Source organism: Microtus oregoni, unplaced genomic scaffold, assembly GCF_018167655.1.
Source record: "Microtus oregoni isolate MIOR12 unplaced genomic scaffold, Mior012 000026F_ref0000081, whole genome shotgun sequence".
Taxonomy (NCBI): domain Eukaryota; kingdom Metazoa; phylum Chordata; class Mammalia; order Rodentia; family Cricetidae; genus Microtus; species Microtus oregoni.
In genome coordinates this window covers 30,408,381-30,432,518 of record NW_024543085.1, presented here as the reverse complement: position 1 = coordinate 30,432,518, position 24,138 = coordinate 30,408,381, and the positions used below count along the sequence as shown (strand labels likewise).

The 24,138-nt window shown below is 49.9% G+C and overlaps 1 protein-coding gene across 1 annotated transcript in view; it reads left to right on the top strand.

Annotated features, from left to right (window-relative positions):
• Positions 1-24,138, top strand: part of LOC121463413 (solute carrier family 23 member 1-like) — a 40,269-nt gene that overhangs the window by 15,289 nt on the left and 842 nt on the right. Inside the window, exons 4-11 of the mRNA XM_041675612.1 lie at positions 11,182-11,341; positions 13,960-14,141; positions 14,973-15,090; positions 15,855-16,011; positions 16,970-17,223; positions 22,213-22,377; positions 22,600-22,708; positions 22,803-22,898. Coding sequence (XP_041531546.1) covers positions 11,182-11,341; positions 13,960-14,141; positions 14,973-15,090; positions 15,855-16,011; positions 16,970-17,223; positions 22,213-22,377; positions 22,600-22,708; positions 22,803-22,898 — 1,241 coding nt within the window. The remainder of the gene's footprint in view (positions 1-11,181; positions 11,342-13,959; positions 14,142-14,972; positions 15,091-15,854; positions 16,012-16,969; positions 17,224-22,212; positions 22,378-22,599; positions 22,709-22,802; positions 22,899-24,138) is intronic.

Below are 24,138 nucleotides of genomic sequence, written 5' to 3'. Positions count from 1 at the left end.
AGTTACGAAATGGTCAAAGAATTCCAAGAGTCCGTGCCTGTTGCACCTGACCCGAGAGCTGGGAAGGACTTTCCCAGTGTGGGGCGGGCTGGCGGCTGTAACCCTTGACAACCCTCACAGCAGCAGCGTCTGTAGCTTGACTCTGGGGCTCTCGCGTGTGCTCCTTGACTGACTGAAACTCACTGGGGTTGTAAAATGAGATAAACCATTCATTTCAAAACAGTATTGTTGCGTTTAATCTCTGGAGGAAGTAAAAGGTCGTCTGTGCGGTGCTTCAGATTTAACCCTGCCTGTGGCGCTGCTGTAATTTTAACCTGGGGATTTCTGCGGGGGTGGGGGTGGGGTTCAGGCAATCCCTCTCTCTTTTATCTTGGAATGCCACAAAAGGAGAAACCGTTCCTGTGCCTAAGTGCTTCCGACTCTTCACACCGCCATGCTCCAGGGACTCCCTCATCCATGCCTTGATGCAGCTCTGTTCCTGTCCTTGGTTCTGTTACAAAGTTGTTAGCATCAGACCCTGCAGCCCTGGCAACCAAGGCTCAGCTACCCATCCTCAGTAGGTCAACTAGTCAGACTGAAAAAAACAGATAAAAGATATTTATTCTACGTGACTACGTTAGGAAAAGGGAAAGAGCCCCAGTGACACTGTCCCCTTGGGAACTCCAGCCTCCGGGACCTGACACGAGGTTTAAGTTAGACATAAGAGGCAGGAATAACTAAGCATGCCCGGCCAAGGTGTGGTTCTGCCCATCACTGACCCATCTTCGGCTCAGCTCCAGTCTCTCCTGCAGGGTGGTCTGGCAAATTGTCAGAGCTGTGGGAACTCTCTCTGGAAGATGAGTTCTTCTTTGAACTGGTGCCAAGGCGGCAGCCCTTTTCTCCTCCCAGCAAGAGACTCCAGGGCACATTCCAACCTCTTGGGGTCCACTGATCCAACAGTTTGATATCCCGGGGAAGGGTATGAGCTTCTCTAGAATATCTTCCTTCCTGCCATCCCCAGACCTCTGGCTGGAGCAGGGGCAGGGTTAACCAAACAGGGGATCAGGACAAGCCAGTGATTGGTCACATGAGGAGGCCGCAGGGCCTGGTGTGACACAGGGGGACAGCTGAGTCTGAGCTAGCGAGCACTTGTCTCGCGGCGGGGGGGGGGGGGGGGGGGCACAGGGGCACAGGCAGCCTCATGTCTATCACATAGCTGTGGCTTGCGTTGGACTCAGTGGAAGTGGAGACAGGAGAGTCAGGAGTCCAAAGCCAGCGGTGTCCATATGACAGTTGAGGTCGGCCTAGGCTACCTGAAATCCTAATCTCACCCTAGCCCTGAAAAGAGAGAATTAAATCAGAGAATGTATACCAAGTGGTTAGCTCAATGCCTGACACAGAATTTTTTTCCATAGAAATAAAAGGACAGTACTATCTATATCATTTTGCACCTAGCCCCCCCCCCATTAAAATAATTATTTAAAATGTAACTATGGCAAGCAGAAAGGCTTCCCTGTTGGCACACACAGTGCTTCTTAAACACCCCCACCACACACCCGTTTCAATAAACACATCCCTGCGATAGCACTTTCTAAAAGCTGCTCACTCAGGGTTCCGTAGAGTAAGTATGTTCTCATCTTTACCACGTCCTATCGAATTGTTTCAAGTCTCCACCACTGTTACAGTGGCCCACGTAACTGATGGCCGGGAGAGTAAGCATTTCTGTAAAGACAGACAAGACAGCTGAACGTGTACTGTGGCACAGTGGCAACCGTGACATTGCCCGCGTGCTAATAAGGCTTATCTAGTTGTTAGATCAAAGGAATGTGAAGGAGACAGAGACAGAGACCCACACGGGAGCACCGGACAGAAATCTCAAGGTCCAAATCAGGAGCAGAAGGAGACGGAGCACGAGCAAGGAACTCAGGACCACGAGGGGTGCACCCACACACTAAGACAATGGGGATGTTCTATTGGGATCTCACCAAGGCCAGCTGGCCTAGGTCTGAAAAAGCATGGGATAAATCCAGACTAGCTGAACATAGCGGACAATGAGGAATACTGAGAACTCAAGAACAATTGCAGTGGGTTTTTGATCCTACTGCACGTACTGGCTTTGTGGGAGCCTAGGCAGTTTGAATGCTCACCTTAGGAGACCTGGATAGAGGTGGGCAGTCCTTGGGCTTCCCACAGGTCAGGGAACCCTGATTGCTCTTCGAGCAGATGAGGGGGGGGGACTTGATCGGGGGAGGGGGAGGGAAATGGGAAGCGGTTGTGGGGACGAGGCAGAAATTCTTAATAAATAAATAAATTAAAATAAAAAAAAAAAAAAAAAAAAAAAAAAAAAAAAAAAGGAATGTGAAGACTGAAGGTCGGTGGCCATCTAACTATGTGCATTGCTGTTTAGCCTGCATGTACGTCTGCACTCAGGTATTGGATCCTCTGGAACTGGAGTTACAGACAGTTGTGAGCAGCCATGTGAACGCTGGGACTTGATCGGAGCACGTTATGTGAGCCTGAACACTCTAGCCTGTACTTGAGAGCAAAGAGACCGTGGCTGCTGCCTAGTGTCCACAGAGGCCGGGAGCCCGAGATTCCTTTGTGGCTGACTACGTCTGTTCACTGCTATCTCCCAAGAGCAGTGAAAGCTCATCAGTTGAGAAGTAACAGGGTCAGGCACCCTTACCTTACAATAGAGCAGAGGGACAGCAAGCAGGGGGGCAGAACCAAGCCCCCGGCCCACTGCCAGCACGGTGCTGGGGATACAGGATAGCGGCTGGCGGATAGTTCATGTTGTTTATTTGTTTCAAAACGTCTTGATATACTGCCCGGGCTGGCCTGGGGGCTCCTCCTGCTTCAGACTCCTAAGTTACTGGTAGGCACCACCATGTCTGACCGCAGCTGGCTTCAAGAAGACAAACAGGCTTCCCCTCCCATGGAGGGATGGTGGTGCAGATTTTCCTTCTGTTCTTCTAGGCGCAGGAAGAGGCTCTCACTGTCCTCAGCAACTCTCTAAATGATTCACCTTAGGCATTACTGACTGGGATGTCTCCTAAGACATCCGCTGTCGCGACGCCATGTTTATCTCACAGTGAGGATCGTTTCCTGGGACTTCAGAATTCTGCCATTTACCTCTACCTGTGTGGGCTCTGTTTCCCAGGGGCTGGCACGGCCATTCCTGCTCACCATCTGCTTTCCAGTTGCCAGACTCAGTGCAGTTGTTTCCACTCCATCCTCTTTAGCCTTGGGACTTATTGCCCCTAAAGTATTTTCCTGTCAAGTTAGTGGTCTCAAGAGGGGGGCAATTTTATTCATAAATCAATGTTTTCCTTAATTTTTATCAGAAATTTAATTTATATATATATTATCTAAATATATATTGAGAACATTAAACTTTTATCTCTATTACTGTAAACATTTATGCATTTTTAATTTAATGAAGACTTTTGTACACTACAGGTAACATGTTTCTAGGTTAAAATGATCACTTGTCCCCTAAACACCAGTTTTCTCAGCATAATTCATTCAATATTCATCCATTTCTCAGAGAGAATATGATTCTGTGCACCTTAGACAAAGCTCTTTTTTGTTATAATGATAAAATATATTTTGTTTCATTTCTTTAAAATAAACACATAGTGGGTGGTGCTGGCCCACGCCTTTAATCTCAGCACTCTGAAGGCAGAGGCGAGTGGATCTTTGTGAGTTCAAGGCCAGCCTGGTCTACAGAGTTAGTTCCAGGACAGCCAGGACAGTTTCACAGAGAAACCCTGTCTCGAAAAGCAAAAACAAGGAGCTGGAGAGATGGCTCAGTGGTTAGGAACACTGCCTGCTCTTCTAAAGGTCCTGAGTTCAATTCCCAGCAACCACATGGTGGCTCACAACCATCTGTAATGAGATCTGGTTCCCTCTTCTGGCCTGAAGGCATGCTTGCAGAAAGAATACTGTATACACAATAAATATTTCTTTAAAAGAACAAAACTAAACAAAAATAAGTAAAATAAACACACATTTCTATCTTTCCTACTTGCCTGTACATATTATATAGATATATATGAAATTATAAAGAATGCATAAAGAAAAAAGTAAAAATAGGCCAATCAAAATTGTACTAGTCAAGTAATAACAACACCTTACATTATATGCCATAATCTTCCCAGTTATTTATAAATACACTGCTTTTAATAGAGCCTATTATCCATTCATACTCATTTTTAATTTGCATTTTATTTAATTATTTAGCAGGGGATGGGGAGGTGCTGTAGTGAATTTGTAGTTATCAAGAGGACAGTCCATGCTAGTCAGTTCTTTCCTTCTGTCATACGGGTCCTAGGGATCCAACTCAGGTTATCTGGCTCGGCAGCCCTTAAATTCTTATGTATCCAAGGCATTCTCTTGCTGAGCTTCCAAAATTCCAGGAGTCTTTTATATCTTCAACTAGAATCTCACTGTTTTTGTTTGTGTGCATATGTGTGCGTGAGTGTGTGTGCGTGTGTGTGTGAGAGAGAGACAGAGAGAGAGGTGGTAGGCTCTTCCTGAGGAAACGTGAACAAATACCTACTCATTCCCAATAGGGGGCTGACAACAGACCAAATTATGGATGTCACTAAAGTCCAAGTTGGTTTGCCAATGGGTTTTATTGGCATTACTTACTAGGGTGTGTGTGAGGGGTTATGTACGGAAACAGAAATGACTCAAAGACAGCTGCATCACCAAAGCCCACCCCAGCACCCCCGTGTCCTTCCTAGGTGCCTCATTTGGTCTTAACCTCTTCTTGGCAGCTCAGCTGGTTTCTGCTTATTCCAGGCAGCTGTTCTGGTCTCAAAATCTTTGCCCTTTTCTGCTCTAAGAATCTCCTTCGCAGCTGACTCTGTTTACTAGGCAGGGAGGGCCCTAGTGAATCTCGTCAGATTCAGGGAGTTCTTGAAGGTATTCTTTTTTGTTGTAGTTGTTTACCTCCGTGATTAAGGCACTCCCCAGTAGGGTGGAATGTTGGAATTTCAGAGGAGACTATTTGTTACACAACACTGAGGGGAAAATGAAGCGAAATTTACTTGCTCATCATCAAGATGTCATTGTTTAAGTGATTGAATCCGCATCCTTAGGGTTGTTCTTAGACGGGAATCTGCACATTCAGGGAGACACCGGGGGATGCTGTTGTAGTTGTGCGGTCCATTCCATGGAGCTGCATCTCAAGAGCTCTGCTGTTCCTGATGCCCATCAGGCTGGAGAGCATCCTTCAGGTGGCTCATTTGGTCTGAGGGTCTTCCAAACTTCTAGGCAATTCAGCATGTCTCTGCTTCTTACAACAAGATGGGCCTCTGAAAGTCTTCTTTGCAGCTTGGCTTGTCTGAAAGTAACCCTTGGCAGTCTTTACTGTTTATGTGCACTTGGGAAGGGAGGGTCCTAGTGGATTTGATCAGTGTCAGGGACTTCCTGAGCTATTTTGAGTTGTGCACTTCTGTCCTGTTGAGCAGCCTTGAAGTGGTTCACCTCTTCCTAGAACATACTGTTGCTTCACTCCCCTGTAAACATGTCTGCTGGAACCCAGGCTCCTGTCTTCATACGTGTGCAGCCAACACTTTAAAGAGCGTTTTAAAATTAATAACTTTGTTGCGTATTTTGTTTGGTTGGGTATGTTTCTCTTCATCGTCCTTTCTCTTAAAATTTTTTGGTAGCATTTGCATTGCATGGATAGATTAACTGGAGCTGTTTAGCATCTTTGTAATGTTGACTCTTTCTCTTAAGGAACATGTGGTCTCATCTATGCAAATCATCATTGTTTTCCACCAGAGTTTTATCTTTAAAAATTACTCCGAAGTCACTTAGGAGTGTGTCCTCTTCTATATTTTATGGGCGCCCACCCCTGTTTCACTTGCTTCATACAGAAAATTCTTCTGAGTCTTCAGGCCACGGAAGCACTTACCTTCTTGCACAGGCCAAAGTCAGGCCGTGTTTTCTGTTTACTTGTCCCTGACTGGATGAGATTCGTTCAGTCACAGCGAGCGTAGGACAGACAGAGTGTCCTTTGCTCCTCCTGTCTAGAACACTTGGGTACTGACAGTTACTTTTTCCCTTTCCCTTTTAGAACAGTCCCTGAGCGCTGTCGGGGATGCCTGGCTTGTTTTCTGCTAGCTTCCCGACCTGGCAGTCTCCTGTTCCAACTATTTTTTTCTCACTCTGCTGTAAAATCACTGAGTTTATAAGTCCCTTGGACAGTGTAAGTTGACAAAAGGTCCCCCTTTATTTTTTTTTTATATTTAAAATGTTGTATTTATTCCTTGGGGGAGGTGCCCCACACATCATGATGGTTCTGAGGACAGTTCGCAGGATCAGTTGTTTCCTGCCACCATGTGGGTCTCTGTGGTGTAACTCGGGTCACCGGGCTCGACAACAGGGGTCCTTACTTGCTACGCCATCTTGATGGCCCCGGGTCTCCCTTTCTTCATCATGGACAGCTTCCAGGACTCTTATCTTCTCTTATTAAGTGACCAAGTGGCTCAGAATTCCAAAAGTCTCAGCAGGACCCATTCCCCTTCCGTCTCATGAGCTGAGACTCTCAGTCCTGAGGAACATAGACTGGGTGGGCCCTGGGCTTCTGTGTCAGCATCATATGGAGCCTTATATGACTTCCTGGATCCTCCCACAGATGTGCGGGAAGGTCGGGACCTCTTAGGGTTCCGGAGGTTCTAACAGAACTGTACACGATAGACATATTAGTGATAGGGAATCAAGAGAGGCTGGCAGAGGGGGCAGGCAGGGAGGGAGGGAGGCAGAAAGGGAGTGGGGAAGACGGTGGCCTCTTGCTTGTTTCTCATAGATGTGTGTCATCATGGATTTAGGATAGATCATTAGTGAGGTCACCTGTGAAGTTCTGGTTTGCAGGATACAGCACATGTCAGATGACCAGGGACCATCCTTATCAATGATGGAGTCACACCTGAACTTCGGTTTTTGTCTTAGGGTACTGCATAAAGTATTTGTATTTTTCTGCATTCCTTGGGTGTCCCAACAGTGTGTGGAAGAGACATATTTGCATGTTTGCTCGCTCTCCAGGTTATCTCATGAGCAACCTATCTCCTTCATCATCCCAGCTCGCCCTGTCCCTTCCCAGGCTCTGCCCATCCTGTCATCACCAATACGTGCTTGTGTCTCACTTCCTCATACTTCCTCTCTCTGGAATGGAAACAAGGAGAAACCCCTAGGAGCGATGTGAAGGAGAAGAAAACCCGAGGTCTCTATGAGTCACTGTATGTGAGGTGGGGATACAGCCTGAACACCAGGGCCAGGCCCCGGGCCCACCCAAGACCTGGTCTGTCTGGTTTGTTCCTCTTCCGTGTGAAACTAGCAACCATGATGATACATGAGCTTGAACTACACAGTCTGCAAACACCTGATTTCCTCCACGCCACTTGAAGCGAGTGTAAGTGTTAGTCCTATTGGATAGAAGGGCAAGCTTAGGTACAAAGAGATGAAGTGACTTGTTTGTTTTCCACTGAACCTTGTTTGCTAAGTGTCACTGGTTGCTCTGGTTGCCACAGCAAAATGCCACAGACTGAGCAATTAAACACTTGTCAGCAGAGAGCTCAAAGGGAATGAGAGAATTTATTCTTGAAACAAATGGTCAATCATCCGTTGCAGAGTAACACTCTAATTTGGAAACGGTTTCATGAAGCTTTTGTAGTTATACAACAGAAGGAATTACAGGCTGTGTAGTAAGCATAACACTGTGATACTTTAAGGGATGTTGTAGCAAGAGAAAGACGTGATTGACTTTGCTTAGGAAACAGAGGCTATGGCACTTAGAAATGGCAGGGGGTGGGAATGTAGCTGGGCTGGTAAAGTGCTTGCATAGCATCCTGGGAGTCCTAGGTTCAATCCCTACATACATTCCTGGAACACTAACACTTAAGAAGTGGAGATGGGGGAGGGGGGGTCGGTAGTTCAAGGTCATCCTTAGCTATATGAGTTTGAGGTTGGAGTGAAGAAGAGTCATCGAGAGTGAAAGCACACTTGTTCTCTTGTCTCTGGTGTGGTGGGTACCATGGTGAGCATGGCAGGATGCTCACAAACACGCCACCTCAGCTTCCCATATTCCAGAGGAGCTAGAGGGCAGAAACTGACAGAGGAGATTTAATCTATTTGCACTTTGATTAACCCAGGGAGAGGGTTTCTTCCCCGCCATGCAAAGACTAGAACAGACGTTACTTTAGCTGTGGGACAGGTTAACTGGCCCTTCGAGGGGTGGAGGCTGAGGCCCAGAATGTCCCCATTATCTGTCACAGAGACAAGTTTTTATTCAAATTCAGGCGAGGAAGAAAATGGGCTCTTAAATATCATCCATTCTTTAAAATATTTAGTTTTGGGGCTGGAGAGATGGTTCAGCGGTTTAGGGTACTGACTGCTCTTCCAAGGACCAGGGTTCAATTCCCAGCACCCACATGGCAGCTCACAACAGTCTGTAACTCCAGTTCCAGAGGATCCAACACCCTCACACAGACAGAAGCTCTTCAGAAGTCAATCCACATCCGCAGCACTGTCCCTCAGAGTAGGCAGACACGGTAGGCAGCGTGAGCCATCCTACACGGGTGCAGGGACTAAATTAGGCCCTCTGGAGAGCAGCAGGTGCCTGTAACCCCTGAGCTGTCTTTCCAGCCCAGAAAACACTTTTTAAAATGAAGATGAGGGCCATCAAAATGGCTCAGTGGGTAAAGGCACTTGCCCACTAGGACTATTGAACCTATTGAACTATTGAACCTGAGTTCAATCCCTAGGACCCACGTGATAGGAGAGAGTTGACTTCTGCTGTTGCTCTCTGGTCACCACACATGCATACGCACACACAAACAAATAAAAGGTAAAAATTGAAAACAAAAGCAAATGCAATGCATTAAAGAAAATATGTATGTCACTTGAATGCTGCCTCCTTTTGCTGTTGTTCACCAGCAGGCCAGGCTTACCTACGCTTTGTCATCACTGGACATTGGAATTTGGGGGCACAGAGGACTTCCCAAACTTGAATGCAGCTGTCACTGTAACCTATTGAATCTGGGCACTTTTGTGGGGGTGCATTTAGGTTTGGGGGATGTGCAGGTACATGTCTGTGGATGTAGAGGCCAGAGAACTGTCCCGAGTGTGGATTCTTAAGCAAGAATCGTCAGAACTGGATTTTGGCAATATGGGAATTCCGCAATGAGTTAATAGTAAAAATGGCCATGAAATGACACGACCAAATGCCTGTCTTCAGTGGCCTACTGGGATGCCTAGTGGCTGTGAGAGCTTTATCACACACCTACAAAATGAGAAGAAACCAAAGCGATCTTTTTAACATGCTGCAGGTCTTTGGTGGTGGCAGTTTCAGCATTCGAGGGACTCCTGCTCTCCTGGGTCCCGGTGATAATGACACGGCCAGGACCCAGGAGGGACCCACTCCCATACAGATTGTTTGTAAGCGTAATTAGAGTATTTATAGGGACCAGAGGGGGCGAGTTCTTATGAATCGTCACTCTGTGGGGTCAGGGCTGCATGTACACAGAGAAAGGACAGCAAAGAGTAGAGCTGGCTCCTCTTGGTCTGCAGGGACAAGCGACAAAACCCCAGTGGACACTTGGAACTGCACTTTATACTGACCTCTGCAATGCGCTGTTCTTTCCAAACGTGCCAGTGAGGGAGCTGATTTATGAATAGGCACCGTAGGTGATTAGCATGATGTCCAGTAATAAAATAGAATTGAGATAAGTACGATAACAATTATCATGATAGTATCGTGATAATTTCTTTTGAAAGACGAGACAAATAGAAATGTTCTCAGAGTACATTTGACCACATGTAACTGGAACCATGTGGAAAACAAGACCATGGATAAGGGCGGATGACTGTACAAGTGGGTGTTGCCTCTCCATCACGGCTCTGACCCTTATGCCTGCCGCATGGCGAGTCCGCAGTGAGCATTTGATGACTGAGCTGCGGGATTGCAGCTGAGTAGACAACTGTGAGTTCCCTATCGTGTGTCATATGCTGTACTCTTGCCCTCCATACAGCAGTGTGTGCCGTGCTGGCCCCTTTCTGTCCTGATGCTCGGCTTTAAGACTCTAAAACGAAGACAGTTGCACAGCGACATTCGCACACATACATTAACACGCCATTCATGTGTTTCAACCCTCTCTGCACTATGCCCTCTTTTCTACTTTGGGACTTTCTGGCGAGATTTTTGAGTCTAAACTTTAGCTGCATGTTGGCCCTGCCCAAAGGTGACGAGCAATAGTGGATCTGTTTGCTTTGCAGGGATGTGGAAACAGAGTTTGAGTTCCAGAACCCACATAAACAATAATTAAAAAACAAAAACAAAAAACTGTGACGCTGGGCACTTGTAGTTCCAGAGCTGAGGAGACAGAGACAGGTAGATGGTGCCTAAGGAACCACACTCAGGACAGTCCTCTGGCCTCAACATCCACAGACATGTACCTGTACACCCCCCAAACCTAAATGCACCCCCACAAAAGTGCCCAGATTCAATAGGTTACAGTGACAGCTGCATTCAAATTTGGGGAGTCCTCTGTGTCCCCAAATTCCAATGTCCAGTGATGACGAAGCGTAGGTAAGCCTGGCCTACTGGTGAACCAGTTGTTGGAGGCCGCTTACCGCATGGGCTTCCGTGTGGACTGAGTTCGTTGTCAGAGGATCCGGAGGTGGCACATCTGAGAACCGCCCTCAAGCCTGTTGTGATAAGGAGCCTGAGGCAGAGGCCTGAGGTTGCCTGGGGTTCACAGGAGCCCAAAGGAATCCAGCAACCTAGTTTTGGGGCTGCATAGCTCTCACCAGTGTGGAAATGATTTGTTAGGGACTTGAGATGGAGAACGGCATGCTGGGAACTGTGGGGGCGGGGTCAGTGGAGGATGCTCTGGGCCTGGGGTGGAGACCGGTAGCTGCGGTGTTCTCCAGGCCCCATGCTGGCTTCAACAGTGTTCAGAGCCTCATCCTTTCCTCCTGGCAGTGTCTGCATGTCTCCTCCCCTCCCCACTGCTGCCGCTTGTCCGAACTCGCACAGGCTCCATGGATTAGTCATAGAGTTCCGTGCGACTGCAGGAGCAGGGGCCCTGTGCTGCTATTGAACTAGGAATTGGGCTCAAAAGGCCCTTTGGGGCGTGGCAAAGGCCAGTGCGGGAGGATCCTGGCGGTAACCACATTCTTTCCCTCCTTCAGGCTGCCCATTCTCCAAGGAGGGACCTTTTCTTTTGTGGCACCTTCTTTGGCCATGCTCTCTCTTCCTGCCTGGAAATGCCCGGAGTGGACGCTCAATGCCAGCCAGGTCAACACCAGCTCCCCTGAATTCACTGAAGAGTGGCAGAAGAGGATCCGAGAGGTAGTGGGAGAGTGGGCCGCTGAGTGGATCCCCTTGCTCGCTGGTCTTTAGCCAGCTCTCTGTTTTATTTAATCCACCAACACAGACAAGTCAGACAAAGGTCCTGTCCTCAGGAAGCTGTCAGTCCAGTGGTGTGTGTGTGTGTGTGTGTGTGTGTGTGTGTGTGTACGTGGTGAGAGGGAGAGAGAGAAACACTCCAGTAAGAAAATGAAAACAAAGCAGGCTGATGGGCAGCAGAGGATTGGAAGCCATCTGCGTGGGGAACACGGGGACAGAACAGAAGTCTTCTTGAGAACAGTATTTGTGCTCCAAGGAGGCAGCATTCAAGTGACATTCATATTTTCTTTAATGCATTGCATTTGCTTTGATTTTTGTGACATACAGGGATCCCTAATGCAGGAGTCAGCAAACTATGAGTCTTAAACCAAATCCTATCTATGGCCTGATTTTATAAATGTGTGTTTGTGTGCGTGTGTGTGTGTGTGTGTGTGTGTATGTGTGTGTGTGTGTGTGTGTGTGTGTTTGCCTGCATGTATGTTTGCATACCACATTCTTGCAGTGACCTCATGGGCCAGAAGAGGGCCTCAGATCCCCTGGAACTGGAGTTAAAGGCGGTTGTGAGCCACGATGTAGATGCTAGGAACCAAATCTGAGTCTTCTGCAAGAGCAGCAAGTGCCCCTAACCATTGAGCCACCTCTCCATCCTCTGACCCATTCTTCTGGTGCCAAGGACTAAGAATGACTTTTCTATTTCCAAAAGGTTGTTTGAAAAAAATAATGCGAGGGGCTGGAGAGATGGCTCAGTGGTTAAGAGCATTGCCTGCTCTTCCAAAGGTCCTGAGTTCAATTCCCAGCAACCACATGGTGGCTCAAAACCATCTGTAAAGAGGTCTGGCGCCCTCTTCTGGCCTTCAGGCATACAGACAGAATATTGTATACATAATAAATAAATAAATATTTAAAAAAAATAATGCGAGGCAGAAACCTTACGTGACACTCATAATCTAAGCATCGTCCTTCTTGGCCATTCCCAGAGAGGGCCTACAACTCTTACTATACAACACAGGGCTAAGGTGGCCTGTCACTTCCCTTTCCCTAAGATTGCCCTGAAGAATCAGCACGGTGAGCCACAAGGCCAGTTCTACTCATTATTAGCTCTTTGTGCTAATAATGCCAAGGTCTTCCAGAGTGCTGAACAGCCAAGAGAGCGCTTTTGAGTGCTCTTGGCTTCAACTGATCAGTGCTTGGTTGTTTAATTCACTCTTGGGATGGAATGGCTCCCCCTTGTCTGCTGAACATCTGCCTCAGTGGCAGAAGCCAGAGATGGTCAGTAGGTTGACTGCACAGGACAGGTCCAGCCAATGAGAGCAGCTGCAGGGAAGCTGGCACACTGAGATCGAAGGAACGGTCAAAAGGGAACAATTCTGTTTCTTCTCTTTTCTTTTCTTTCCCTTGAAGGCTGGTGTTCAAGACAGGGTTTCTCAGTGTAGCCCCGGCTGTCCTGGAACTCTATAGACCAGCCTGGCCTCAAACTCAGAGATCCTGCTGCCTCTACCTCCCAAGTGCTGGGATTAAAGGCTTATGCCACCACCACCAGGTCAGATTCTGTTCCTAAAGAAATGGTTGCAGAAAAAAAAAAAACAACAACAACAGAGAACCATGGTATCAGGTGTTCAAACACACTAGCCTGTATGATATCTTTGCCCGTAAAACACAACAGCACTATGTTCACATTGAAGAAATTGACAGTAATGCTCTAAGAATACATATAGGGGATTGAGAGGCATCCAGGTTGGCAGAGTGTTCACTTTAGTGTGCACAGAACCCTGGGTGTGATCTTCCGCAGCCCGTAGATCAGATGGAGTGGCAGCACTCTGGAGGTGGGGGCAGAGAATCACAAGTTCAAAGTCATAGTGGATTCAAGGTTAGCCTGGACCACGTGAGCTCCTATCTCAAAATAAAATATAATGTTTTTAAAGAGAAAAGATACCATCAGCACCACTAAGGCAAAGGGGGAGAGACAGACTCGTTGAATCCAATAGACCAGGCGGCACAGAACCAAATCCGGCCTGTTCATTAATTGCTCAGCAGCACACACGCTAAGAATGGTTTCTGCATTTTAAGTGCTAAATTTAAGAAACATAGGAAGAAGAATAAGATACCCTGGCACATCAAACTTCCATGAAATCCCATTTTCATTGCCTGGGAATGAAGTTCCGATGGAACACGGCTTGCTTCTTGTTCTCGTCTTGCCTGGAAACATTGCAGCTCCTCCCTTGCGGCCACAGAGCCTAAAATATTCTAACTGGCCATTTGTGGGGAGGGTTTCCAGCCATTTGCCACAGAAAGGGAAAGACAGATGACAGAGAAGCAAGGTGCTGACCTTGTGGCTGGGTCTTCCTCCCCAGAGCGACTACAATCCACAAGCAGTTGTGAAACCTGCCTCCTCAAAGCCACAGTTAATGAAAATGCGAGCTCAGTGCTCCCTTCCCCTGCATTCCTTTGAGGTCCAGTTGGGCCTCTGCACTCCCCAGGTGTGGTTAGGTTGGCCAATGGGCTGCTGCAGCCAGCCCTGTGTGATGGCCCAGTCCCCACTTAGGCCCACACCTCTCCTTCAGTTGCAGGGTGCTATCATGGTGGCTTCCTGTGTGCAGATGCTGGTGGGTTTCTCGGGTCTCATTGGATTTCTTATGCGCTACATCGGCCCCTTGACCATCGCCCCCACCATTTCTCTGGTGGCCCTGCCTCTCTTTGAATCTGCTGGCAACGACGCCGGGATCCACTGGGGGATATCTGCCTTGTAAGTATTCTCTGAGAAAGGTAAGCTGTCTCGGTCCTGTTTGGTGGAAAGTTACCTACTAAACACTTTGAGAGTCCAGGATATTGGCAAACTCCTATGGCATTATCATATCTTAAGAAGGTCACAGTTTATACTTAGGATTTATTATGACTGTTAGATATTTTAATCTTACTGATTCTCATAGAAACCGATTTATCACGGTAGTGTCTAAGAACATGTAGTGTTGATGAAGACTTGACTCCACTGGTCTCTTGCCAGCTAGAATTTCATCGAGCTCAGATGGGTACAAAGAATGGCCCCAGCTCACAAGGGTGTTTCTAGTCTGTGAGGGAAGACTGAGATCCCTGCAATACTGGGGGACCCCATGAGTCAGAGGGTGCTGTGTGTGTGTGTGGCTGGGGTGTTTATGGGGAGGTGATGACAGCCAAGGAGGCTCAGGGAGAGGGGAAATGAAGCCTCCAGCGTTTAGACTGGAGCGTAGGGGTAGCATCTCATTCACTGTGCCCCGTGTGATCCGAGAGAGGTGTGAGGTGCAGAGCTTCTGGGAGATATCTCTGACTCGGGCCTCAGTGGCTCTGATGGCTGGCTTGATCCTGCTGCTAGCCACTCACCTCTCTGACTCCCAGAAGTGACGGTCTCCTGCCCCGCTATATCCCTTCAGCCAGCAGCATCTCCCAGTGGGGACTGACCCCTCTTCACGGATGGCAGGAGGCCTGTGCTTCCTACAGGGACCCAGCCAAGCCACCAGCTCAGCTTCCTGGCCATTCCTAGAGCCTGGAAGGGATACCCTGCCCCCACCAGGAAGGAGGTGACCATTTGTTTCTGCTTCAGGACCATCTTCCTCATCGTGCTGTTTTCCCAGTATCTCAAGAACGTCGTGGTGCCTGTGCCCGTTTATGGAAGAGGGAAGTGTCACGTCTCCAAATTTAACCTGTTTCAGGTCTTCCCTGTAAGAACCGCCCCTCGCCCTCTTTCTCTCTTGGCTCACTTGGAGCGCGTAGGGCAACCTCCCTATGCCTGCCTGGTTAGCTCCAAAACCAGTGCTCACGCACCTCTGAAGGCCTCTTCCAAGGAGGCTGAGGCGTGTGGGTGCGGCTGGCGCCCCCTGGCGGTTGCTGGCATACCGTCTCAGGTTCCTCCTCTGAACACCTGCATGGGACAGACAGCTTTAGCCCCCAGCTGCTTGCATAGCTAAGCCCTGGGGATGATGGCTTCACCTCTAATGATTCGTGGGTATCTCCTTTTCCAGAGATTTCTAGAAAGATACTTTCTCACATATTTCTCTCTGACTCCTAGAAGCAACCGCCTCCTATTGCCCCGTTCCTCTTCAGCCCAAAGTCTCCCCATCCTCTAAGTGTTCTGGGATCTCACCATGGTTTGGGCTGTTCGAGGAGCGGGTCTAATCCCATGGCATAGATGAAGATAAACACACAGCGGGAGAGCCTGATTGTCACCCTTTGGCCATGGGCTCCGCCCGACGTGAACATTTCTGTCCCACTCTGACCGAGGTCTCTTTCTGTAGTGAACTTTCTACCTCTCTTGTCAGTCTGTTCCCTTAATGTGCTAATTTATCCATAGACACAGCAGATTCCTGTTGTCAGTAGCAGGGTCAGTCACCTGCACACCCCGGGTCTCAGAGTACCCTCACCCCACCCCCACACACAGAGGAAGGGGTCGGGCGGGCAGAGTGTGAAGAGAAGCTCTCTCTGGCAGGTGCTGCTGGCCCTGTGCATCTCATGGCTCTTCTGCTTCGTGCTCACTGTCACCAATACCCTCCCCAAGTCCCCCATGGCATATGGGTACATGGCCCGTACAGACACCAAAGGCAGCGTGCTGAGCCAGGCCCCTTGGTTCCGCTTCCCTTATCCAGGTGAGGAGAAATGGGTGTCGTTGTTTGGGACACGTGTTTCCTGGGACTGTCTATGGGGTTCGGTGTACTGGATGGAGGGTTTAAAAAGTCTGGGGAGGGATTGCAAGAGCTCCAGGGAGACCATATCTGACCTCTAAGAGAAAAGGGTGAAGAGGGAGATTCTAGATTGTTCTAAGGCATGCACGTGTGTTAGTGGGGATTCCACAATTGCTGTATCGCAGACATATAGCCCCAGCCCTCTTTTCACTTTTTCTTTTGAAGACAGAATACTGCTAAGTCACTCCGGCTGACCTTGAATTCACTCAGAAGGGCAGGCAAGCCTTGTCTCTGTCTCCCAAGAAGCTGGGAATTCAGACACCAAACCCAGGCTGTTTTGAATAGCCCCTGAGAACCGTAGGTTAGATTCTCTTATTCCAAGAAACTAAGCCCCTCACCCTCCTCCATGTTACCCAGAAGCCCTTGGCCTTATGGTATGTAAGGGAAGCTGAGCCAGAAGCCTGACTTTCAGGCAGATCTTTGGGTCTCCTGATAGGTTCAGTGGATCTCAAACAAAGGAGGCCTAGGACTGAGTTAGAATATTTTGGGGGAGATCAGAGCTTCATTTAGACCGCTCAGGTCTTATCTTGGAGTGTGCGAAGGTAGCCAGGGCTGAAGGCTGGCCTGTCTGGTTCATGGGTTGTGGATATAGCGGTCTCTCTAGTAGAGACTTAGCTTTCAACAGCTCCAAGGCTGTCTTTGAAGGAGGCACCATTTCTGCCTGTCTGTGCATGGTGACCTCCGAGTCTAGATATCTGCTCCACCCACCGGGTGGAAGGGCAGCAGGAGTTGCCGAAGCCTCTGGCAGCTGAGAGCTTTCCTAGTCTGAAAGCCTTCCAGAGAGCCTTCTGGCAAAGAAATGACTTGGGGTCGGTCTAGCGGCTTCCTCTGGCCGGACAGCCCCCTTGGGTTACCTCTGCAGGACAGTGGGGCCTCCCCACCATCAGCCTGGCTGGAGTCTTTGGAATCATTGCTGGAGTGATCTCCTCCATGGTGGAGTCGGTGGGGGATTATCATGCCTGTGCTCGGCTGGTTGGCGCCCCACCCCCTCCGAAGCACGCCATCAACCGGGGCATCGGCATTGAAGGCCTTGGCTGCCTGCTGGCAGGGGCCTGGGGCACCGGCAATGGTACCACCTCCTACAGCGAGAACGTCGGGGCACTGGGCATCACCAGGGTAAGGCTGCTGATGGAGGCTCCTGGGGTGGCCCCGGGTCCCTGCAAATTAACTTCCTGTTGTGGTTGTGAGAACTCACAAAGACTGGCTTTAGACAAATACCATCCTGCTCACCTGGCAGTCAGAAACCAGATGGGGCTAAAGTAGAGGTGTGGACAGGGAAATACTCCTCTCAGGAGGCCCTTTTACAGGCTGCCCTGCCTGGAGGCCGTGGCCCCTTCCATCTTCTCATCACAGACGTGAAAGGTTGTCTGCTTAGGAAGACTCACAAAGTTATGCTCGACCCCCAGTGTGATCCAGAAGACCTTCCCTAGTTCACCACCCCCAACTCAGGCTCCAGGAGACCCTCCCTAGCTCACCACCCCCAACTCAGGCTCCAGGAGACCCTCCCTAGCTCACCGCCCCCAACTCAGGCTCCAGGAGACCCTCCCTAGCTCACCGCCCCCAACTCAGGCTCCAGGAGACCCTCCCTAGCTCACCGCCCCCAACTCAGGCTCCTCTGCAAAGCACATTGGGGAGCATGGCAAGGCTGCACACTCATGGCCTAGGGGCCAGGGTATGGCCATCTCTGCAGGAGGCATGATCTCAGTGTCAACACTTGGCCTTCTTTGGTTGTGCTGGACATTCATTGCCTTTAGCCCAGCCCTGAATATCCAGCTGCCCCTAGCCAGACCCGACTCAGGGTCCCGGGGCCCCCGCACCCAGAGACCTCGGAAACACACACATGCTCCATTTTTCTGCGCTCCCTGACTTAGCGAACCTATCTGCCGCTCACGTCATCTTTAACATCTTGCTGTCCTTGAACTTCCTGCTGGGTTCTCTACCGGGTTCTGCGCCTGTCCCCTTTGCTCCCTTCCTGGTGCCACAGACTGTCCCCTGCACGATAGGGTCTCACGTTCTCCCTTCCTAGGATCTTGCTCATCTCTACTCCATTCACTTTTGACTAGTCTCTACCTACCCGCTTCCTACTAGGGAGCCCAGGATGGCGTTTCTAAATGGTGTTGAAACAACAGCATCGTGATGCCCCAGTAGTCCAGTGCGTCTTTGCAGGGGTTTCCAGTGCGATTTTTGTGAGCTCGGGGAAACTATACGGTCCTCTCCCCCACAGCATCCCAACTTGCAGTGTCCATGACTCCCACAGTAGCTCCAGTGTGCAGCCTGGAGACCACTGTACCGTCCACTCCCAACCCCCGAGTAAACTCTGCCACTGGTGGAGCTGAAATCCTCAACCAAATCCCAGCCAGAGTCACCTCCATAGCAGATGCTGGCTCTCTGGACACTCTGGAGTCTTTGATGCTCTCCCAAGGCTTCCAGGGCCTTCGGTCAAGGCTGTGTGTGCTCTGGAAATGTAGCGGCGGACTGTGTAAGTCCAGCAACAATGTCCTTCCCATTAAAGGAAACAAGTCCCATGGAGAACAGAAAATGGCATTACATAAACAAAACAAATTGCTGTGGACATAGTGTCTAAAGCAGGGCCTTTTAGAGGAGATGGAAAAAGCAGGGAGTGGAGACCCGCAGGCCCAGGGCTAGCCATGACTCAAGCTGGTTAGATTAGCCCTGAGAGATCCGTGCAAGACCACTTGGTTTTTATGGGCTCACACTCCACCCAGTGGCCTTTTCAGGCATTGCAACAATGGGTTCTTTCCCGTGTGTGTGTGTGTGTGTGTGTGTGTGTGTGTGTGTGTGTGTATGTGTGTGTGACGGGAGGGCAGGCTGAAGGCCACAGAACTCCTGTCACTTCTCTTGGATGTCACAGCTATCTGCCTACCTGTCAGCTCTCAGGCCAAAGGGGGAGACCCAGGTCTTACGAGGAGCTCCCATGGTGGTGTGCTTGGGGTTGACAGCCCCCCCCCTCCCCGCCCCATGAGACCATTAGCACCACAGGCTGGACCTGAAGACCCACCTGTGGTACCTGCAGTCACGCAGGTCAACTGCTCAGGTGTTAAACAGAGCATCTCTGAGGACTCTGAGGTCTAGAGAGCGAAGAAAGAAGAACAAGCAAGCTCATCTGTTCATTGGTTGCTGTATTAGTGGACTTCAGTTGGCACTAAAATATCTTTTAAAATTACTTTTAAAATATCTTTTAAAATTACAAAACAGAAGCTCACCGTCTTAACTGTTTGGAAGCTGAGTTTAGTAGATTCACACGATTATACACCAGAAGAAGTTCAGCCTCTTCCGTCTCACACAAGTGGGGCTGCATGGTGGTACCCTTTAAAAAAATCAGACAGAGAGGGAAAGGGAGGAGGGCTTTGCGTGTGCCTCTGTGCCTGTGTGTGTCCAAAGCAGATTCCATGGCAATAACCAGCCCTCTCTGGAAATGAACTAGGGCAGTGGTTCCTAACCCCTCTAGGAGGTCAAATGATCTTTTCACAGGGGTCACTAAAAGCATCAAAAAATACAGATTTCTATTCTATGATTCATAGCAGTAGCAAAATTACAGTTATGGAATAGCAACAAAAATAATTTTATGGTTGAGGATCACCACAACCTGGAGAACTGTCTTAAAGAGTTGCGGCGTTAGGAAGGTTGAGGACCACTGCACTGGGGGGAGGGTCTCCTTTAAGATTCCGGGTGGAAACAGCAGGTGCTGCGTGAGATAAGGTTTGGATGGTAAATGAACCTCCATGTAGGTAAAGGGGAAATCCGAGTCCATCGTATTAACACTTGCTTGGTGAGGAAATCTGCTGAGTAATCCCAGTGAGATGCCTCTCCAGGAGGGAGCCGTTATATCACACCATATCACCCCCTCGCTTTAAAACCCCCAGGGAAGAAAGTGAAGCTTCCTCCCATCTTTATTTTTCTTGTAATAAAAGATGCATAATACGAAACTTACCATTATAACCATTTGGTTACAATGGTAGGTTTTTAAATTTGTATTTTAATTAGTTTATTATACACCATATATAGTATGCTTTGACATAACTCCCCTCCAATGTTTTGACAATGGGTTTCACTATAAAGCCCAGGCTAGCCTCCAATGTCTACACCTCCCGCCTCAGCCTCCTGGATGCTGGAATCAGTGTGACCGCAGTGCTGTGGCATCAGGCACACTGACCTTGCTAGCAACCCTTGGCACTGCCCATCTTCCTCCCATCCTGAAGGGCCCCAACTCCTCATCCAGTCCATTTCTCATCTTCTCCTCCTCGTTTCTCTTCTCTTTTCCCCTTTCCTGCTCTTCCTCCTCCCCATTCCCCTCCCCCAGCTCCTCCTTTCCCCAGCCCCTGCAATCTTTTCTGCTTCCTGTCTCCGAGGATTTGTGGACCCCGGAGACCTCGTGTGAATGGAGGCATATTATCTGACTTTTCATGACTGGCCTGAGTCTCCTGGCACAGTGTCCTCAAGGCTTATATCAGCTACGTTCCCACTGCTGTGATAAGATGCTCTGACTAAAAGCAACTTAAGGAAGGTTTATTTTAACCTCTGGTTCCAGAGGGATAGAGCCCTCATGATCAGAGAGGCATCACATGGAGGCAGGGGCAAGAAACTGGCTAATCACATTTTAACCACTCACAGGGGTGACGGGGGGGGGGGGGGTGGAGGGAGGGAAAAGAAGGGGGAAAAGACAGAAAGCAAACAGGCTTAGGAAGGACAGTAAGGCTGTAAACCCTCAAAGCCCACCCTGTACCCAGCAATACTACAGCTCCTAAATGTTCCATAACCTTTGCAGACAGCACCACCAATAGGGAACCATTTTCATTTAAATCACAAGGCTCACCCACATATGGCAGCAGGTGTCAGAAGTATTTCCTTCGGGGAGAATCCTACCGCATTATATGGCTTTGTTTCTGCCCCTCCCCTGCCCCCAGGGCCCTGGAGGATGGAGCACATCCCTTGCTCTGGTTCCCCCCACTCCCCTGGGCACAGCAGCCCAGGCACACTGATTTCCCTTGTGTTTTCCAGCGATCCAGGCTTTTCCCAGAGAGTTCGCAGATGCCGCTTTCTCTCTAGAATATTCTCCCACTGAATCTTTGGGTGACTGGCGCTCTCTCTTCCCTTCCTTTCTTGTAAATTGGTTAAACTGTCCCCACTGGGCAGACCAGGCAGCCACCACAGAGTCACCCTCAGTGCCCACTGCCCTATGCCTCTTCCGTACACACCCTGGACTGCTGCAGGATGGTCCCTTTCTCTTCGTGAGATTCCCTGTTTGTCACTTGTCCCTCCTGCTGAGAGACAGATGCTCCATTTACAGAGCACCAGGTGATGTGGGGCTGGAGATGGACATGGCGTAAATCAGACGCACACACAGCGGTGCTGTGGCTGAAACCTGATGGCCGCTGGGCGTAGGAGACCCTGGCGTTGCACGGGGCTCCCATAGGGCCTTGGGCTCCTCTCTTTAGTTTTTTCTTCTACAGAACGAGAGGTGTGTACAAGGCATCCTCTGTCTCCCACCCCCCCACCCCCGCGCGCCTTTTGTGGCCAGTGTCTCTGGCGCTGGGTATCTTTATAGTACTGTGGGCAAGGAGTAGGTGTGGAAGTTTTAATGAGGTTCACGTCTTTGGAGGAGCATGGGATGTGGCAGGGAGATAGAGACATTCCTTCCTCATAAAAGCATGAGCAACACGGAGCTGTGCACCACGCTGCGGAAGAACCCTACTGTCTCTGTCCCCTGCAGTTTCCCTTTACTGAGCACTCCATGTGCGCAACGCGTACCGTTCCAATTATCCACAGGCCTTGTCATACTGAATTGTGTGGTACCCTAGTCTCATGTGGTAGATGTGGAGGCTGACCTTCAGAAAGGTCAGTGATGTGCCCAACGGGTGTGAGAGAGTCGTTTGGCAGGGCGGGGAGATGAGGGCTGAAGCCAGGACCCGAGTGCCTCCTTCACTTCTCCTCGGCTCAGCGTGCGAGCACGGGGATTGGGCAGTTTTGGCATACGCGGGGCCCCTGCAGCAGACTCACAACAGCAGTGTGAAGGACGAGGGAGGAACAGGTTTCCAGGGTGTCTACCTGGCCTGGTGCTCCTATCCCTTCTCTCTGGGCGCGCAGGTCGGGAGCAGGATAGTGATCGTCATCGCAGGGTGCGTGCTGCTTCTGATGGGCATGTTTGGGAAGATTGGGGCGGCATTTGCCACCATCCCTACCCCGGTGATCGGAGGCATGTTCATCGTCATGTTCGGGGTCATCAGTGCTGTGGGGATCTCCAACTTACAGGTGAGGGACCTCAGTGAGCAAGAGTGCCACACCTCCTGAGAGGAACCCCGGGAATGGAGCTGTGTGGAAGAAGGGGAGGAGGGGGAGGGTGGTGTCTGTGGTCATAGCGAACCCCAAAGACAAGAAAGAAGCAGCCAGCTGCATCCGACCTCTCAACCAGCCACAGTGCGCATGCGTAAGGCTTCTGTGGCCCTGCTGACTTGAGGACTCTTTTTCCCATAGTATGTGGACATGAATTCATCCAGGAACCTCTTCGTGTTTGGCTTCTCGATCTACTGTGGGCTCGTCATCCCCAACTGGGTGAGCGAGAACCCTGAGAAGCTGCAGACGGGTGAGTCCTGTCCCCCACCCTGGACTGCCGCTGCTGTGGGTGGGAAGCAGGGTGGCCCTTGGTCCCACAAACGGTCACTTTTGTCTCATTCCAGGGGTTCTCCAGCTGGACCAGGTCATCCAGGTGCTCCTGACCACAGGCATGTTTGTTGGCGGATTCCTGGGCTTTGTGTTGGACAACACCATCCCTGGTAAGGCCGCAGCCACTTGAAGCTGGGCTTGTGGGCGTCTGGGCAGCTATGGGGCCACTGTAGAGCTCCTGTCAGTCAGAATAAGGCATGGCTTACGTGAGTCAGCTTGTGCGGCTGCCAAAACACATCACAGAATATGGTGAGCAAAGCTGCAATTCTTCCTCCAGTCCCCAGACCGGGACTCCGAGGCAGGCTGGTTCCTCACAGGACCTTTCTTCCTGGCTTGAAGAGGGGGTCCTCAGGTTGCCTTTGCTTGGGACTGGCGTGTTTCTGCAATCTCCCTGTGTGTCACAATCTCTTTTGTGTAAAGAAGACAGGACTGGCTGGGGTGTAGCTTAGCTGGTAGAGGTTTGTGTAGACACACAGTCCCAGCTTCCGTTTACACCTGTGTGTAAACTGAGATACACACCTATAATCCCCGTGCAGGGTGGTGGGGGGCGGGGTGGAGGCAGGGGAATCAGGAGTTCCGGGCATCCTTGGCTATACAGTGAGCTCCATGCAAGCCCAGGCAGACTGGAGCCTCTAACAACAGACTCCTTGTAACTTTTCTCCTCTTTAAACATCACTGAAGAGTACTAACAGCCCCAGGATTAGGCTATCCATGTATGACTTCCCAAGGGATACAGGTCAGCCATGGCAGGGCCCTAAAATGGAGGATGCACCAGACACGAAAGGAAAAAGAGATGGCCTTGGCTCTCTTAAACCTAGAATATAATTATTGCTGGGGGAAACCACACATATATTCCTTCCTTCCTTCCTTCCTTCCTTCCTTCCTTCCTTCCTTCCTGTTTCTAACTATCCATTATACATGTAGCAGGTGCCACTCACTGAGAATACAAAGAGAAGTGAGCTCCGCCTCTGCCTTCCACAAACACACAGGCTAACAGAGGAGATGGGAAGGGAAACAGACAAGCGAAGAGGTATAGTGGGGTGAGGCTTGGGCTGAGCTCACCAGGGGTGCAGGCAGCGGGGAGACTGACAGTGAGGGGCATAGAGATCCTATCACTGTGGCTTCTGGGGAGACAGCCACGCCCACCCTTCTCTTCTGTGCCCTCCCCAGCCTCTCCTACGAGCTTCTGTGACGTCACCTGCTTCATGCATTCTGTTTTCCAAATTATACTCCCCAACAAACATAAGTGCGCCTCCGGGCTGCAAACACACATGGACAGGCTGCTTCTGTGTGCCAAGGGGAGCCCTGAGGTTCCGTGGTTGAGGCTGAGGCTGGGCACCACATGAGTAG